Here is a 15,018-nt window from a genome sequence, read left to right on the forward strand (position 1 = left end):
TCGTTTGTATTGTTACTTCCAATTTGGAAGTGTAAGCTCGATTGATTTGTATATGGATTTATGTAATTTATCTTGTATTTATATTTAGTATTTTTTTATTTGTATGTTTAGTGAAAATTATGAAATAAAATAAATAAGTTCAATTCAATACAATACATTTAAATAGCAAGTTTTATATGGTCTAGTCTTTGCGTGGAGACCCACTTGTTGATCAAAGTTTCAATCAGGGTCTTTGCCTGCAGACTAGGCGTCAGCTGCCAGGGTATTTTTACGGTGGTAATATAGAGTCATGTTATGTTACTCAGACTTATCTTTCAGACTATATAATAATTTACCTTTAGATATGAAATTTATCAAAAACTTAACAACATTTATTACTTCTTTGAGCTCTAAGATTTCAAATTACATTGATCTCTGAGCAACGCGTTGTTTTGCCGAGAAGGGGGGGGGGGTGTATTTGCTTGTAGCTTGAACTCATAACTTTGAATTTTGTGTTATGTCTATTGTCTAGTTTGTATTACTTTGTATTTTGTTTAACAATGTTCTTTCTGTTGTTAATGATGTTTATAATACAATTTGATCTATTTTATTATGTTCTGGACCCCTAGGCAGAACAGAGTGGTAATAATTACCACTCTGAATGGGCAATCCAGTCATTCATAATATGTATTCATTTTATTTTGTAATTATATCTGATATATTTTGTTTGTATTTTGCATGTTTTTTATGAATGGAAAATAAATAAAATACAACAATACAATACTGTTATTCGCCTTTCATCCATTCCTCCTTTCGTCCCTAAACTACTACTACTGGGGCCATAACCCCCCCCAAAAAAAGTGAAAATATAACAATAAAAATAAAGATGAATAAAATAAATAATGAAATAATGAAATAAAATTAAAAAGATATTTAAAAACTCACAACCAAGGAAACAAAGAAAAAAAGAAAACAAAATTGAAAGGAAAAGGGGTGAAATATTATATTATTTTCTGAATATTACATTTTGTATCATAATGTAATTTGCCCCATATGCCATATCTGACCCCCTTAAAAATGTTCGCTCATGACTCTACTGATGGCCAGCAAGGCGATGCCAAATGATGTTAATAAATTGACCGATTAAAAAGTTACCGCAACCTTCGGGGAAAAAATTATGGCTACGCCATCGTCTATCACTCAACAATTTTCACAGCCTGTATAAATAAAGATTGGTTTCGAATTCATGATCCTATGCAACATACAAATCTGAAGTCAATTTTAGCTATCCACAATTTCCGCCTTTTGATTTACAGATTCCAGCCGACACAGATGAACACTTGACTGCATTTCGTATTCGATTACAATCAGACAGGACTTCTATTTACTTTTCCCGTTTTGTTCATGTTATTTTCAATACAGCTCTAGAAATCCCCCGAATCTGGACTTTGAGTTCAGTCTGGTTGACAGAAGAAAATGCTTGGAGTATCTGGTCCGATAGCCTACGGTATTGTCGCTGAGAATATGCCGCAGAAAGATATGAAAGTATGCTTCCTTGGGGTAAGTATTATTTTAATCACATGATATGTTTCTCGAGTGAATTATATACCAACATATCCACATCCTAAAATTGCATCATATTTATCGAAGATGTTACGTATCATCAAGTAATATTCTTTACTAGTTACAATGACTAGATAAGCAACTGCATGCATGGGTGATAATGTCTATTTGACTAGAAACTAGAATAAGGTCAAATAATGACTTAAAACTACAATTGTACTCGCGGCTGACCAACTTTTTCATCTAGACATAGTTTGTTTTCAGAGTGCATAATTTAATTGTCTAAACAAAAATAAAATAAATAAAAAGGGGAAAACAAAACATCTGTACTCACGGATAAGTAAATTTCATATATTAATTTGTTTCTAATAGATATTGATCTCATAATTTGTGATATTGTACTTCTTTCCTTTGACAGGCCTATATCAAAATAGTAAAGGCCGCCGCACATACGACAGGTCCACCATCTGATTTGGGAACAAATCGTTTTTTGCTCAACTTCTGAAAATGTGAATGAAAAACAATTTTTTTATTTGAGGTTCAAATTAACCGAAAGAATACCAATGTAACCATTTTGGATGATTGCTAGCCTTTATATTGGAGTAAAGGCCAAATTAATTTCAAATCGTAGCCAATCGTACGATTTTTATGACGTCATTACGACTTAATTTCATCATTATCATCATCATCATCATCTGGATACGAGGAGAGGTAGACTAGATATTAAATTCACTTTTATTGTTATAAGGATAATAGCATTGTAACAGATTTGAATATAAGCATTCGTACGATCATCTAAAAACATTCCATAATTATTCATTTTTCACCTTCCAAAATCGTAAGGTGTTCGGTGGCATAACATACTGCTTTAAAAGTTGTTTTCTTTTCGTTATATGCATCAATCATACAGCCTAAATACCGCTGTATATACACACATGTGTGTGTGGGGGGGGGGGGCAGAGGGGGCAGACTGCCCCCCTGACGAGTCACAACCCATGCAAGGGACATATCCCTGCCCCCCCCCTGACGAGTCTTGAAGACCTTTTTTCTTTTTTTTTTGGTTGTCAAATTTTTTTCTGGTACCAAATCCTTTATTTGTGGTTGAAGACTTTTTTTCCTTTTTTTTTTTTGCTTGTCAAATTTTTTTCTGGTACCAAATCCTTTATTTGTGGTTGAAGACTTTTTTTTTTTTTTTGCTTGTCAATTTTTTTGGCGGACGAATTTGCCCCCCCCCCCTGTGGAAGATCCTAGGTACGCCACTGGGGGGGGGGGGTATAATCATAAATGGCGACATGTAGGCCTATAACTCTGCGTTGAATAACCTCATCATTGACTCAATTGAGAGCAAATATTGAACATTGTAACCGAGTGCATGCACCATGCACAACGCATAATTATTTACAATGTGGAACAAACTTAGCCGGGGAATTCCCTAGCAATTGATGTTATTCCGGGTATGCCTTTTCTGTATACTTATGGTATAGAGTATAATCTTTTAGCTGAATAATTTATTCCAGTAATGATCACCCTCTTGAAATCAAGCATAATTCTTGATTTTAATTTGTTTACTCCTCTAATATCACGAAACGAGGGTACGGCCGGAGCTTAGCAATTATAAAATAGGCCTAGATTAAGATTAAACGAAATCATGAGCGGAAATCCCAGGGGGGACAGGGGGACGTGTCCCCCCTACTCAAAATAGTATATAGGGGGACACAATATCAAATGTCCCCCTACTATTTGTGGTCTTTTATGATGGCAAGAAATACATCATTCAAAATCGAAATAAAACATGTATTTTAGGACGAGACGACCTTACTTTTGGGATGATAACCTTTTTTTTTTGCTTGTCAAATTTTCCAGCCACTTGTTCCCCTACCTTTCGGGAAAGATTTCCGCCCCTGAACGAAGTCCAATTGGGTTGTCGAAATCTATGTAAATTATAAGAATGCAACACCAAGAGCCCAAAATAGAAACAATGTAAGAGTTAAGTGGTAACTAAGTGCGTACGTCAAGTAGACGCATCCATTTCCTTATACTTTTTAATTTCATCTGACTTGGTTGGTTTGGTCTTTCACTTTCACCTCAATGAGGTCATGTCATACAGGTTTTGGTATTGATATTGGTATCTATTCTATTCTTTATAAAAATGTATTATACAACACATACAAGCGTAAAATTTACATTATTAAATATAGAAAAAAAAAACATTACAGTTAATGCGTCACAAGATAAGATAATAATAATAACGAAGAAACATTTATTTTTAAATGATGGGGTCACTTAAAAAAAATATCCTTTATTCAACGTTGAACCCCCAAATATGGTACAACGCCGAGTTGAATGCTTACTCTGTAGAGTTATATTTATGAAAAGGATATATGGGGTGCGAAAAAGAGGAGGGAGTGCGATTTCTTATTTTGCGGTACTTCGCATTTTTTGCCCTCTCAGTCTTATGAGATTACGGTTATCTGGAAGATAAGAGTCACTTTATCTCCTTTCACATTATTTTATATTTCACAGCCCTGCTCTGTTGGAAAAACAAGTATAAACTTTAATTTTGTATTATTTTGTTTTATTTCATAGTCCTATTGTGTTGGGAAAACCAGTATAACCCAAAGATTCGTCAAAGGAAGATTTGATGAGGAATATATCAGCACTATCGGGTAAGCAGCTACATTATTCATCTTCCACTAAGCCCATTACACCCCCGGAATAATAGGGGGGGGGGCAATACGCTCCCTCTCTTTCTCTACTGAATCCAGCCCCCCCCCCAACTTCACCCTCTCCCGACATAGGCTCCCCCTCTTAATTAATCAATTTTTTTTATTTGATATGCCATGAATCTCTTTGTCCAGAGTCGTTATTATGTCAAATAATTGAATAAATCATATCTTATTCGGTATATTGTAATGTTTTTCCTGATATATGGCAAAACTTGGGATCAAACTAAAAAATATTCCTTACAATCACAAAATGGATATATTGACCAGTGTCAGGACGTTATAAAGTCCTTTGGAAATGCTGTATTAAAACATTCGTGGTAAAAAATGTTTTACCTTATGTCATGATGGTTGTGGTCTTTGAAATTCCAGAAAATTGCGATGTGTTTATGATATACTGCCGACAGATCATAAAATAATAGTATTTTTAAAGATAATATTAACATCTCAAAAGTTTGCAATGCCCTGTTTCCCGATCATCATCATAATACTATTTTTAGATTTACAAGTTAAATAGATGTGTTTATCAAGTCTTGAAACTGAAACATGATTTGGATTGGGTCATCGTGCTTTTTAGTTTATTTAGTTTAGCCTTTTTTATCATCTATATCAAGATTTGACTCCACATACATACACTTTCTCCCCCCCCCCCCCTCTCCCTCTCTCTCTTTCTTTATTTCTCGCCCTCTCGTCTTGCAGAGCTGCATTCTTGTCAAAATCACTCTTCTTTCAAAACATCGAATATCGCTTTGCATTATGGGATACAGCGGGGCAAGAAAGGGTATGTATTTTTTTCCATTTAGGTTTCTATGTTTTATACACTCTGCATCGCAGTTTCAATTTTGAAATTAGAAGGACTGTATTTGTATACATGATTACGTAATTGGATTCTAATGGGTGTCCACAAAATATCTCAATGAGGGAGAATAATGAATTTACTGTTGCCCTTTTTAATGACATCTCACTAAAGCATCGGACTGAATCCACATTAATGAAAAAGAGAACGTTGGTGCATGTTTCCTTGATATTTCTAAATGTTTTGATTGTATTGACCATAAATTATTACTTTTTAAACTGAATAATTATGGCATTTCTGACACTGAACTCCTTTGGTTTCAAAGTTTTCTTTCAGACAGAAAACAAACAGTTTTTTCTCAAGGTAAACAATCTAAAACAAAAAATATATCTATAGGAATTCCTCAAGGTAGTATTTCAGGTCCTTCCCTTTTTCTAATTTTTATAAATGATATTACAGATTGTTTAAAGAATTGTACATGTAATATTTACGCTGATGATGTTGTAATATATGTGTCTGATAAAGATATTAAGTTTATAACATCCAAGCTTCAAGCAGATTTGAATTCTATTAATGAATGGTATTAATGAATGGTATAACTGTAACATATTAAGGATTAATGCGAAAAAAAAGTAATGTTATGATTTTGGCCAATAACTTAATAATGATCTTAAATTGAAGGTGTATATTAATAATGATATCATTGAACAAGTACAAAGCATAAGATACCTAGGCATCATGTTAGATTGTAAACTATGCTGGGATGCTCATATCAAATATTTAATCAAATCTTTAAGTTACAAGATATTTACACTAATGAAAATTAGTAAATTAGGATGTTTTGAATAAAATATATAAATGCACCATACAACCAACCTCTGATTATTCATGTTCCGTATGGGGAAACTGTTCTTTACATCATAGGAATACACTTTTACCATTACAGAAAAGGGCTGCACGCATAACAGGCAATTTTGATTATAATGTAAATGGCCTTAGTATAATTAATTCTCTTAAATGGCAAACTCTTGATATCAGACGTGATTACTTTATAGCTTGTATAATGTATATCTATATTCATGGAAAGGTCCCATTCCGTATGTGCAATGAAGTGGAAATGGTTTTTGAAAGACAATCTGTTAAGACTAGACTTGCCATTATTACGTTGAATGTCGTTTTACCAAAGCCTACTCTCGAATGTTTTAAGAGTTGTTTTAAATATGCTGGCGGCTAGGGCTGGAAAAGCATTCCATCTGATATTCAAAATGCAAATTCTCTTGAAGTTTTTAAACGTATAAGAATAAAATAATGGCATTTATACTATTAGTATAAATGCCATTATTTCAAAGCTGTCGTTTAATGACATAATATGTATTGTTCTCTAATTGACCGACCTTCTTCTATTTCTTTCTCCCTCCTCTCTCTCTCTCCTCCTCTTTATCTTACCTTCCTCTCTCGTCTTTCTTCTTTGTTTTATCCTGTTCTCCATCTAGGTCAGACCGTTTATGAACTTGTATATTGTGAGCCATTGTAGTCGTTACTCTTTTTTAAAATAAGTTTGTGCATTGTATATATTTTGTGTGTGTGTCAGGACCACGATGTATAACAGCCTCGGTTGATCATGTTTTATCTTTATCCTGAATAAATATGTTACAATAAAATAAATATCATGAAGATGCATTTTATTGATTGTTTAATGATTATATTCTGAATATCGATCAGTGAGGTGTCAATGTTTTCTTTGCTTTCTCGGATTTGTAGTCCAGCGCGTATTACAAGCAGATCATTGGTTATACGTGTATCATAATTATCTCGATTCATTTTCTAGCTCAGCGTTGTGACACACAAACAATAATTGCAGGAAGCGATGCAAGAATTTATTGTTGGCAAATTGCCACTTTACAACAAATTAATCATACATTTTTATGATGCACATGCTCATAACTAGAGGGGTCGGGGTTCGGTTGGGGGTTGGATGGGGTTAAGGGCGTTTAAAAACAAAATGTGTTGCACGGAGACCCCTCGTTTACCCGCAGCAACCAAAAAACAAAAGAGAGAGGGGAGAAGAAAATGGAGAAGAAAAAGAAAACAAGATAAAGAGGAAGACTAAGAAAAGGAGGGAGAAGAAGAGGAAGAGGAAGAAAATGAAGGAGAAGAGGAAGACAAAAAAGAAAAAGAAAATAATTTTTAAAGGAAAAAAGGGGAGGGGGCCTTAGAACACTTTATGTCATCATTAATTCCTTCAAATGGTCCTTCAAAAATATGTCCCCCTTTCCAGTCACTACATTGAAAAAATAGCTTGCGCTTCGCGCTCGCATTATTTGCTTTTTTTATATGAGACGCTCATGATTACAAAAAATGGATATGATTTTCTGTTAACTTGCCTAATGAGATGTCTATTCTTATTTGTATATGCTAAAGGGCACATAAACTACAGTCTTTACGACTATATACCCCAGCCCTTCCCCCACTAGTCATTCCGGCCAGCAACACTGCATGTATAGATTCTAAAATGGCGTCTGTATACGATTCTTTTCAAAATAAATGGTAAAAGTATTTGAAAACATAATAGTGTTCGGTTTTCTCGGTGAAAAGTGTGATTGGGTATAGCCTATATAAGTACCATAATAAGGAAAGATGTATGTTTGAAGTAATATCAATGATTCAAGTATTATGTGATGTGTTCTTTTTAACCATGCACGTAAACATTACCAATGCCATAAACTGTACCCTTTTAAACATCCATGTGCAATTAAAGTGTTTGTGACTGCGATGCATGATCTATATATTGTATAATAAATACCATACCATACTTTTTTTTAGCAGAGTGTACAACTTACAACCTAACTTTAATCAACTTGTTCCCTTTATGCATGCACCCTTTTTAGTTCCGTTCATTGGCCCCTCTGACGTACAGATCTGCAGCCGCCGCATTAATAGTTTATGACATCACGAAACAGGTAATATATATATATAATATATACATTGATGTGTGAAATTATACATGTACAACAGCTTAGGCAACTCTTTTGTTTAATTATTTTGTGAAAGGAATGGATGAAGAGAACAATGGTAGGCGTAGCTTAAATGAAGGTTCCCCATGCAGAGCTATCTGCCCTTTTGGAAAAATTGGTGATGCCGAAAAAATGTCTCTGCCGGGAATCGAACCCAGGCCCCCAGCTTTGAACACCGGTGCCTTAACCAATAGACAACAGAGACGGGTTAGTGGCTAGGGTGACCCCGATCCGATTGACCGTCAGATATATACAGATTTTCGACACTATACCAATTATAATTTCCTTTGTCGGGTCACTCGGGTGTAGGTGGGTTTTGAACAATGACATATGACAATGACATATATATATATATATATATATATATATATATTTATATCTACATTTATATCTACATTATTTCTTATATGTATTACTACTATCTATACATTTGTAAAGTTTTTAACATTAATCGTAAGCGGAATAAAGTGAAGATTGTAAATGAAGTGTATTTAAACCGCATTTATTCGTGCATGGTTACTACGTGTAACCGAATTTAAGAACAAGTTAAGTTCTTCGATTTTGTTTTTAAACAGGATTCTTTCGATGAGGTTGATTTCTGGTTATCAGAGCTGAGGCGGGAAGGTCCTGAAGGAATCTTGATTTATGTGATTGGGAATAAAGTAGATCTTGAAGCATTCCGTGTAGTAGATCAGGAAGTAGCAGAGAAATTCGCCCAAACTAAAGGGGCATTTCATTTTCATACCAGCGCCAAAACGGGCCAGGGTGTCGAGGAAATGTTTTTTAATCTTTGTGAGTATGTCGAGGATTTCTTTTAATTTTTTTTTTCACTGTTTAAATGCACGAATATTCATCACTGTAAAGTCTGAATTTAACTTGATTAGACATTGCCAAGGGTCGCATGATTTTTTTACAACTCTTGTTGAATGCATGGCACTCTAAAAGTGTGTGAATTTTCATATTATAATGGAGCAAAATTTACCTATATGACAAGTAATATGTCCAAAGAGAAAAAGACCTGAAATGATAATGGGTGGTTTTAACATCAAAGAGTCTATAAGGGCATGATTTCTTTTTATGGATCAGACCAAAATGGAAAAATCATTTTTTAGCTGTTAATATGATTCTATATTATAGATCACTTTTTTGCGTAAAACAACAAAATGATGAATCAATTTAATTTTCGGTATAAGCTATCTCTCGAATGAATAATGAAAGAAACTAAAATAATATTATACATTTATACATGCATGCCGTTTCTTTGAACGATTACAAATAATTTCTATCAATCTGTTTCACTGAGTTATAGTCATGATAGCTGGATAAAAACAATTGCTATTTGATATTTCATTCCGGTCTTTTTTTTCAACTCGTGTACCTAGTAACATCCCTTGAAAACAGAAGTATAATTATAAAAAAATATATATAAATTGGTTCTCCAGTCTTGTTATATATATTCTTGATTCTCCCAAACAGGTCAAATGGATTTCACTAAGACGTCATTAAAAGAAAATGGATGCATGCATCATCAAAACACCATCGATGTATCAAATTCAACTAATTCAGATGTAAACAATGGCGGTCATCGAGATCGATGTCGATGTCGGAACACATGATGACGTCACAAATAATCCAAAAGACTAGATAATTCAGCAAGCAATCATTATGTTACTTATACCTATTGTCTTTTGAAACTGTATCAATGCCAACCAAGATCATTGTCAATGACAAAATATTTGGTGTGCATGGTCAGATATCGGCTCCGATTCATGTGAAGGCTGTGAAACATTGCTTAGGAACAATAATCATGTTTTGAAGAGCAATTAGCAGCTGGGATTGACTTCCTAAGTTATACATGTCTGGAACATTTTCCTACTCTAAAAAATATTGGGTATAAGTGCTTCATGAGGGTGATAAATTGTGTCCAACCAATATTTCTTTTGGGCATTTTTATTTATCCAGTGTGATGAAAATTCTGCCCGTTCTACAGCGCGTATCAAAAAAAGTTTACACTTTGAAAAAGCTCTGGGAATTAAAACATATACAACATGTAGGTATTTTTTTCACATATAATCTTGGCTTTGGGTCTGATCTATCCAATGAAAGTAAAAGTTTTGACAGAATGTCACACTTGAGTGAGTACTGTCCATTTTTGTAAAGCTCGCAGAAATCTGTTTGCGCAGAAATGCTCGTTTTCACGTGTGTCAAGGGGAAAGGACGAAATCAAACTTACCCTGTAAAACATTTCTTATACATTTCTTATACATTTCCCTTGCACTTTAATTCAATTGCAATATAAAGGATACATTCAAGCATTTTGTAACAATTTTGCCCCCCAAATTGAAATTTTAACACTTCTAAGCACAACTTTTACCCTTTTTGTGCCAGCTGGATCTGAGGACATAACTGAATCTGAACAAAAGTTTGTATCAGACATCTCCAGCATTTTTTCACTAAGTTTTAATCATTTAAAGTGGGTTTACATTTCAATTTTTCATTTTAAACTTGTTTCTCCACACTTTTCCCAAGCTTGACAATGATTAACAAAATGAAAATCAAGCCTAAGCCATTTCATGTAAATCACAGCTCAGTGTAAAGCAAATATCGTCATGCGATGGCCTCGGTGTGTGGGGTGTAGGGTGGGGCACAATGCACTATTCGAAGTGTTTTGGGCAAGGAAACAAGTTAAAAAGGGTGAGGGTTATCTTCAAATCAATTTCAATAGCTAAATTCCACGTGTTCATCATGATTAAGGTCTACTTTTATTCGCATAACTATTTCAAAGTTCTGCGCAAATCATTTTAAACTAACTTTTCAAAAGTAAGTGGTGCTCGCTAAAGCGGAAATATTTTTCGACAGTTATATCGTCATTTGGTTAAATGGGTCTGTACCAATGTTAAAATGTGGAAAAATCTTCAGGATACTACAAATGTATAATTTTATAGGATTTTTTTTCTTTTTTTATACGCACTGTATAGTAACTGCTGCTTATTTGTTAACCTTACTGGACAATATGCTTCCCGCCTTGGGTAAAATACTGCTCAAAATTGGTTGGACACATAATTAACCATCCTGTTGGTTGAAATTGTACCCAATATTTTTACAGAAGACGGGTGGTAAATAAGGGGAGCGCTTCAGGAAAGGACTTGTCAGACGTTTTATCTGACAAGTCCTGTTTTATCCGACAGTTACCATAGTAACAGTGTTTCTCAGCCAATCAAAATCATGCAAAGTTGTCAGATCTGGCAACTTGCCGGACGAAAATGTTAATGTTAATTCTCAATATTTTCTTCAATCTGATCTTTGTAAATCATTTGCTGACAATTTATTTTATGTCAAAATAAGATTGTATAAGGGTTCACTCCCATATGCAAACCAAAAGAAATAAAATAAATATCACAATGAACCGGTCACCATGGGCGTTGATCCATGCTCCGGATAGGGGGGGGGGGGGCGGGGGGGGGGGTACTAAGTGAAATAAACAATTTTTGTGTGTAATTATGCGGGCCAAATTTAATTACATAATTTTGCATTGTATTTTAAAGCTATTTACAATGGTTTTATAAAGCTTTCAAATACTTTTTAAAAATATATTTGCATTGCATATTACATTTTATTTTCAAATTGTCAAAATTATTGGGAGGGGGCAAATTGATATATATATTTGCCCCTCCCCGTGGACGTCTCTACCGGTCAGTATAAAACGTATAAAACACTCTCCAAAGCTTACACCCTGCAGTGAGTGGATGAAACATAAACATTTCTTCTTGTCCTTCTTAATTAATTCGAATGTACTCTTTTGATATGATTTTAACTGAAGTTTGATGTTAATTGGTATGCGTTCCTTCGCAGGTATTATTCAATATAACCCTCTATTGTATACAATGGAGCTTCTTGAATGTACACAGTGTACAACATCGTGTTGTAATATAATATTGATAATAATATTTTAATTCTATTAGATGTCTGTATGTATTTATATTGGCCCCGATGGAAAAGAATTTCGTAAGATCTCTTCTAGACATATGCATATCCAGTCATCACTAAGCAAAATGAAAAAATTGAAAAAAATAAATAAAAACAAAACAAAAGCAAAACATGAATGAATAAACAACCATATTGAACCATTTAATGATAATTATTATTGAAAAGTTTCCCATCTCCTTGAAAGCAAATACATCATCGAGAAATTGAGACACATAGGCCCATGGAACTGCTTTTAATTACGAAACATGTTGTGAGATTCTCGAAATTGGAAAATTTATATTACAAACTGAAATGAGCGGACGCATTGCCATCTCATACCATAATCGTGGAGACTTTAAAAGGATGGTCCGGGCTGAAAGTATTTATAGCTTAATAAATAGAGTAGAATTCACTGAGCAAAATGCCAAAAATTTCATCAAAATCGGATAACAAATAACAAAGTTATTGAATTTTAAAGTTTAGCAATATTTTGTGAAAACAGTCGTCATGAATATTCATTAGGTGGGCTGATGATGTCACATCCCCACTTGTTCTTTTATATTTTATTATATGAAATTAGGTTTATTCAAATATTTTCCTCCAAAAACTAGAAAAATTGGATTGACAACTGATTTAGTGCATTAGATATTTATTGCTGCAACTTATTTCATTATAAGGGCGACATATTATTCACACACGTATGAAATAATGAAAAAAATATGATTTTATGTAATAACATAAGAAAACGGAGGGTGGAGATGTGACATCATCAGCCCACCTAATGAATATTTATGACGACTGTTTTCACAAAATATTGCTAAACTTTAAACTTCGGCATTTTGCTCAGTGAATTCTACTCTATAAATACTTTCAGCACGGACCATCCCTTTAAATATATGACTTGGAGGTTGTATAAAGTTTAAGTCTAAGTTTTATGATGTGAAAATTATATGTTCTATGTTACTTTTTATCATTGTAAAAATAATGTTGACTTGCGTCTGTGCTGGGGATAAGCGTATAAACTAAAGTGAAACAAGCAATAAATACTACTAAAATATTTATTGAACTTACCTGGTTTTTTGCTAAGTCGCTTTCCCTCTCACAATCATTTGATTTTTTTTGTTGGTTTAAGGTGATCGTAGATCCTACGCCGAAGTGTAATTGAAAATGTTTCCCACATGCCATTGACCACTTAATTGTTCTGGGTTTTAGGAGATTCCGGAATTGATTTAGATTAATTTCTTAGGAGTTCCAAGGATACCTATTTGGGATCATGATAAAATATGGTCCTTAGACTTTTTTTTTTGTTTTACTAATTTGAATAATTTCGATAATGCATTTTTTCCCTTGATCTTTTAGGAATATCCTGCGTTTTCAGCAAGGAAAAATTCATTTTATTAATAGGCCCTAGTGCCCTTTGGTTGGAGTTAGGTTAGTTATTTCATTTTTATTTTTTAATTATTTATATATTCAATTATTTATCAATTTGTTTATTTATCTATTCATTTATTTTCATTAATTAATTAATTAATCTATTTATTTATCTATCTATCTATATCTTTATTCATTTATTTATCTATTTTGCTTTATTTATTTCCTCCTTTTTGGGTCTCCATTAGGCAAAAATCTAGATCCACCGAGTCATGATTACCGCCTGATTAACATTTTGTTTTCATTGAAAGGGGAGGGGTACCGTTACGCATAAAATTGTATACGATTTATCTCAGTATGTTAGATCGTACAAGTATTTTGGATCCGACAAACTGGAATGTTTGTGTACTTTGGATACAGATGCGGAATGCTGAACTTCGAACTCGATAGAAATTCGACATTTTATAGAAGACAAGTATAAAATTGGTATCTAGGTTGTTAAAAATTGAAAGCGTATAACTATTGGACCATGTCTGATTCAGAAGATGAAGCGAGGGACAGGGGGAAACAACTGAAAATCGTCATTGTCGGTGATGGGGCATCTGGAAAGGTAAGCACACAATCGCAATTGAAAAAATTCAGTCCAATGCAATTGCTCTGTACGGTACTAACTACTCTGTAGTGTACGGTACGGTACGGTACCATAAAGGCCCGTTTACACCGCATCCGGCACGGCGACCGTGCACGGCATTCCGGCACGGCATGCGGCACGTCGTGCCGTTTTCCAGTTTCCACTGCCCCACGGCACGGCAATAAAGCCGTGTTCGGATGCCGTACGGCAGGCAAAAACCGTCCGATGTACCCAGGAAAACCCAAGGCAAAGAAGCCTGCTTCAGGCGTGGCAAGAAGTAATTTTAAGGGTTTTCGTGTATCTATGTATAAATTAATCTTGTCTTGAATTCCACCAAGAAGCCTCAATCAATCTGACGGACTGCTCATTGGACAGACACAAAATTCCTATCTTTTATTCACTCGTCTATACGGGAATGGGTCGTTTTATTTAAATGTTAAATTTTGTCATGATTAATCTTTTTATCTTACCCTTTTTGTTATACTTCTTTTTCCATTCTCTGCCATTGTCACCTGTTATCTCATTCCTTAGTTTATACCAGGGTTGTAATAAAAAACGTTTTTTATAAAAAAAAACAAATAAAACGTTTTTTATTGTTTTAAAACGTTTTAAATCGTTTTAAAACGTTTTTTTTTCAAACGAACGATGTAATTTTCCTGTAAATCAATTAAATTATACACTTAATACAGTATGATTTAAGCTCTTGATGTTTTAAATACATTTTTGGAGTAAGTAAGAGATGACTGCAATTTTTGTTCCTGAATTTTCAACAGAAAAGTTCATATTTTTCCAAAAAATATTAAATCAAGGAAATTAAGGACGTTCCACAGTTAAAGTGAAATCCATGTCATTTTCACCAAACTTTGCACATAGATACTTTAGAACCTTAATATTCGAAATATGCAAAAATTAACATAGGTCCATGTGCTTGATTTTTTGCTATAGAGCTTCAAAGTTCACCCAAATTGATGTTCT

General features: G+C 33.9%; 1 protein-coding gene across 1 annotated transcript; it reads left to right on the forward strand.

Annotated features, from left to right (window-relative positions):
* The first annotated feature begins 1,279 nt into the window (after window positions 1-1,279).
* LOC129272825 (ras-related protein Rab-31-like) lies at window positions 1,280-12,124 on the forward strand. Its single transcript, XM_054909924.2, has 6 exons — window positions 1,280-1,539; window positions 4,129-4,208; window positions 4,965-5,046; window positions 7,950-8,021; window positions 8,651-8,867; window positions 9,552-12,124. The coding sequence occupies exons 1-6, from the start codon at window positions 1,456-1,458 to the stop codon at window positions 9,689-9,691; spliced, it is 675 nt and encodes a 224-aa protein (XP_054765899.1). The 5' UTR covers window positions 1,280-1,455; the 3' UTR covers window positions 9,692-12,124.
* The last annotated feature ends 2,894 nt before the right edge of the window (window positions 12,125-15,018 follow it).

The sequence above is a fragment of the Lytechinus pictus genome, chromosome 12, assembly GCF_037042905.1.
Source record: "Lytechinus pictus isolate F3 Inbred chromosome 12, Lp3.0, whole genome shotgun sequence".
NCBI lineage: Eukaryota > Metazoa > Echinodermata > Echinoidea > Temnopleuroida > Toxopneustidae > Lytechinus > Lytechinus pictus.